The sequence below is a fragment of the Myotis nattereri genome (genome assembly GCF_964212035.1).
Source record: "Myotis nattereri genome assembly, chromosome: 2".
In the NCBI taxonomy this organism is placed as follows: domain Eukaryota; kingdom Metazoa; phylum Chordata; class Mammalia; order Chiroptera; family Vespertilionidae; genus Myotis; species Myotis nattereri.
The window spans coordinates 84741-86816 of NC_138076.1; the positions used below are offsets into that span (position 1 = coordinate 84741).

At 47.0% G+C, this 2076-nt stretch overlaps 1 protein-coding gene across 1 annotated transcript; it reads left to right on the forward strand.

The window, feature by feature from the left end:
- Nucleotides 1–223: 223 nt before the first annotated feature.
- On the forward strand, nucleotides 224–1297 carry LOC308514513 (beta-defensin 103A-like; the record flags this gene model as incomplete). Its single annotated transcript, XM_081084686.1, has 2 exons — nucleotides 224–281; nucleotides 1152–1297. The coding sequence occupies 2 exons, from the start codon at nucleotides 224–226 to the stop codon at nucleotides 1295–1297; spliced, it is 204 nt and encodes a 67-aa protein (XP_080940812.1).
- Between the last annotated feature and the right edge of the window lie 779 nt (nucleotides 1298–2076).

Genomic DNA, 2076 nt, shown 5'->3' on the forward strand with positions numbered 1-2076 from the left:
TCCGTTTCCCCCTCTAGGTTTGTAATGAGCCTCCTGCTTAGTGGGTGTGGCCTGTGTGGTAAGAGGCTTCCGCATGAAGCACTGGGAACTAGTCATGTTGTCATCACTGTGATATTACAGGAATTGCAGCCATGGCTCACGCTCCCCATGCTGTGGACCAGGACCTTATAAAGTCCACAGGCACAGCTTCCCGGCCAGTCTCCCGCGCTGTGAGGCCGTCAGCATGAAGATCTATTACCTGGTCTTTGGGTTGCTGCTCCTGTGCCTGGTGCCTGCTCCAGGTAAGCTGGGCTGGGGCACGAGGGAGGCGAGGGTGGAGGGCATGCTCATCAGAGCCGGTCCCTCCTCATTCCTCAGGACGCTGTAGATTGGGGAGATGTGTTGCACCAATTTTTGTTCCTGATAAGCATCAAGAACCTGAAAGCAGGTTCCCCAACCTTTTTTGATCCACTCTTTTTATTTCTGTGTTTTGGGGTTGTTGTCTTTTTCTTCAATGTTATTTTGTATTGGTTTTAGGTGCACAAGACAATCATATTCTGAACACAGTAATCTCCTTGACATTTCCAGTTCCCCAGCTAGCACCATACATACTCGTCTCAATTATTATTGACGTTATTTCCTAGGCTTTGCTTGCTTCCTCGTGGCTGCTTTGTGTCACCAATTTGTGCTTCTCAGTCTCTTCTCCACTTATACCAGCCCCCAAACCTGCCACTCTTAACAGACTAAGTAGCTCCCAACAGGCATCCTTTTAAGATTTTTATCCTTGTTAATGAGACATGAAGGAAGTGACACAGACATTTTAGAACCAACAGAAAAAGTTGATTTAATCTGAGAACAGAAGCACAGACTTGCATTGTATTAGCTTGGTGGTGGGAGGGAGGGTCTTTGGGCCATTGCTCACCTTCCATGTGTCCCCCACGGGTGCTCCCTGTGGTCACACTTGCCAGCGCCACGTGGTCCACAGCTGTGCTGCAGCTCTTAGATACTTGGTTGACTGGATGGCTGGTGCCGCCTTCTACTTCACTCCTGATTTCATAGAACAAGAAAGAAAGATATAAAAACAAATCAGTCTACTTGAGGAATCCCTACAACCTTGCATTGATACCCAGCCTTCATAGAACCTTCCCATGTATTCTGCTTTCTCCTTGCAGGCAATGGAGGGATCATAAGCACAGTGCAGAGGTACTTTTGCAAAGTGAGGAGTGGCCGCTGCGCCTTGGTGAGCTGCCTCCCTAAGGAGGAGCACATAGGCAGCTGCTCACTCACTGGCCGGAAGTGCTGCCGGAGGAGGAAGTGACGGTCCTGAAATGTGGAGAATGCTGTCACGTGTGAAGACGCCTGCATGGAGTTTATGAAAGCAAAATTACAGTAAATATTTTTTCCAAAAAAATCAGAAGTTTGATTGTGTTTATAAAATCCCAGTCTTTGTGGCTGTGGCTCCTTAGAAAGTGTTACTGATTCTCCTTTCATGCAAGTCACATCTAACCTCAGGGGAACCACAGGGGACCTGAGCTGAGTTTCCAAGGGTTAGTCCTCTTTTGACAATTTTATGCCCCAGGAAATGGGACTCTGTTTCTCTACTCGACACAGCTCCTCCCCATGTAATCCATCTCTAGGATGTCAGTGCATCCTTGGGGGCCATCTGAGTCCTTGTGAACACCTGACACCTTGGAGAATCAGGGACCTGGCTTTCCCTCAGATGCTCCTGTTTTCCTCTCGGCCATGCCTCTGCTCCAGCTGACCTCACACCTGACGTATAAGCTCTCTCCTAGCTTTTCCTCTAAGTTTCAGCCTTTCCCTCGGGAGCCACCTCAAATTCTACCTCCTTCTTGACAATGCAGCTCATTTCCCACACAAATGGGATCTTTCCTGTGATTTCACCTCAGGGTTCTCACTGCAGGGCTCTATCTATGAATCTTGACAGATTTTTTTGCATCATATACATTTGCATGTTTTCAATCTTTAAGTTCGACACAATTGTTAAAGGAAAGAACCTTGTCTTTAAAAATTTTTATATGTTTTTATGATTTTAGAGAGAGAGGAAGGGAGAAGTAGAGAGAGAGAAACATCGATGTG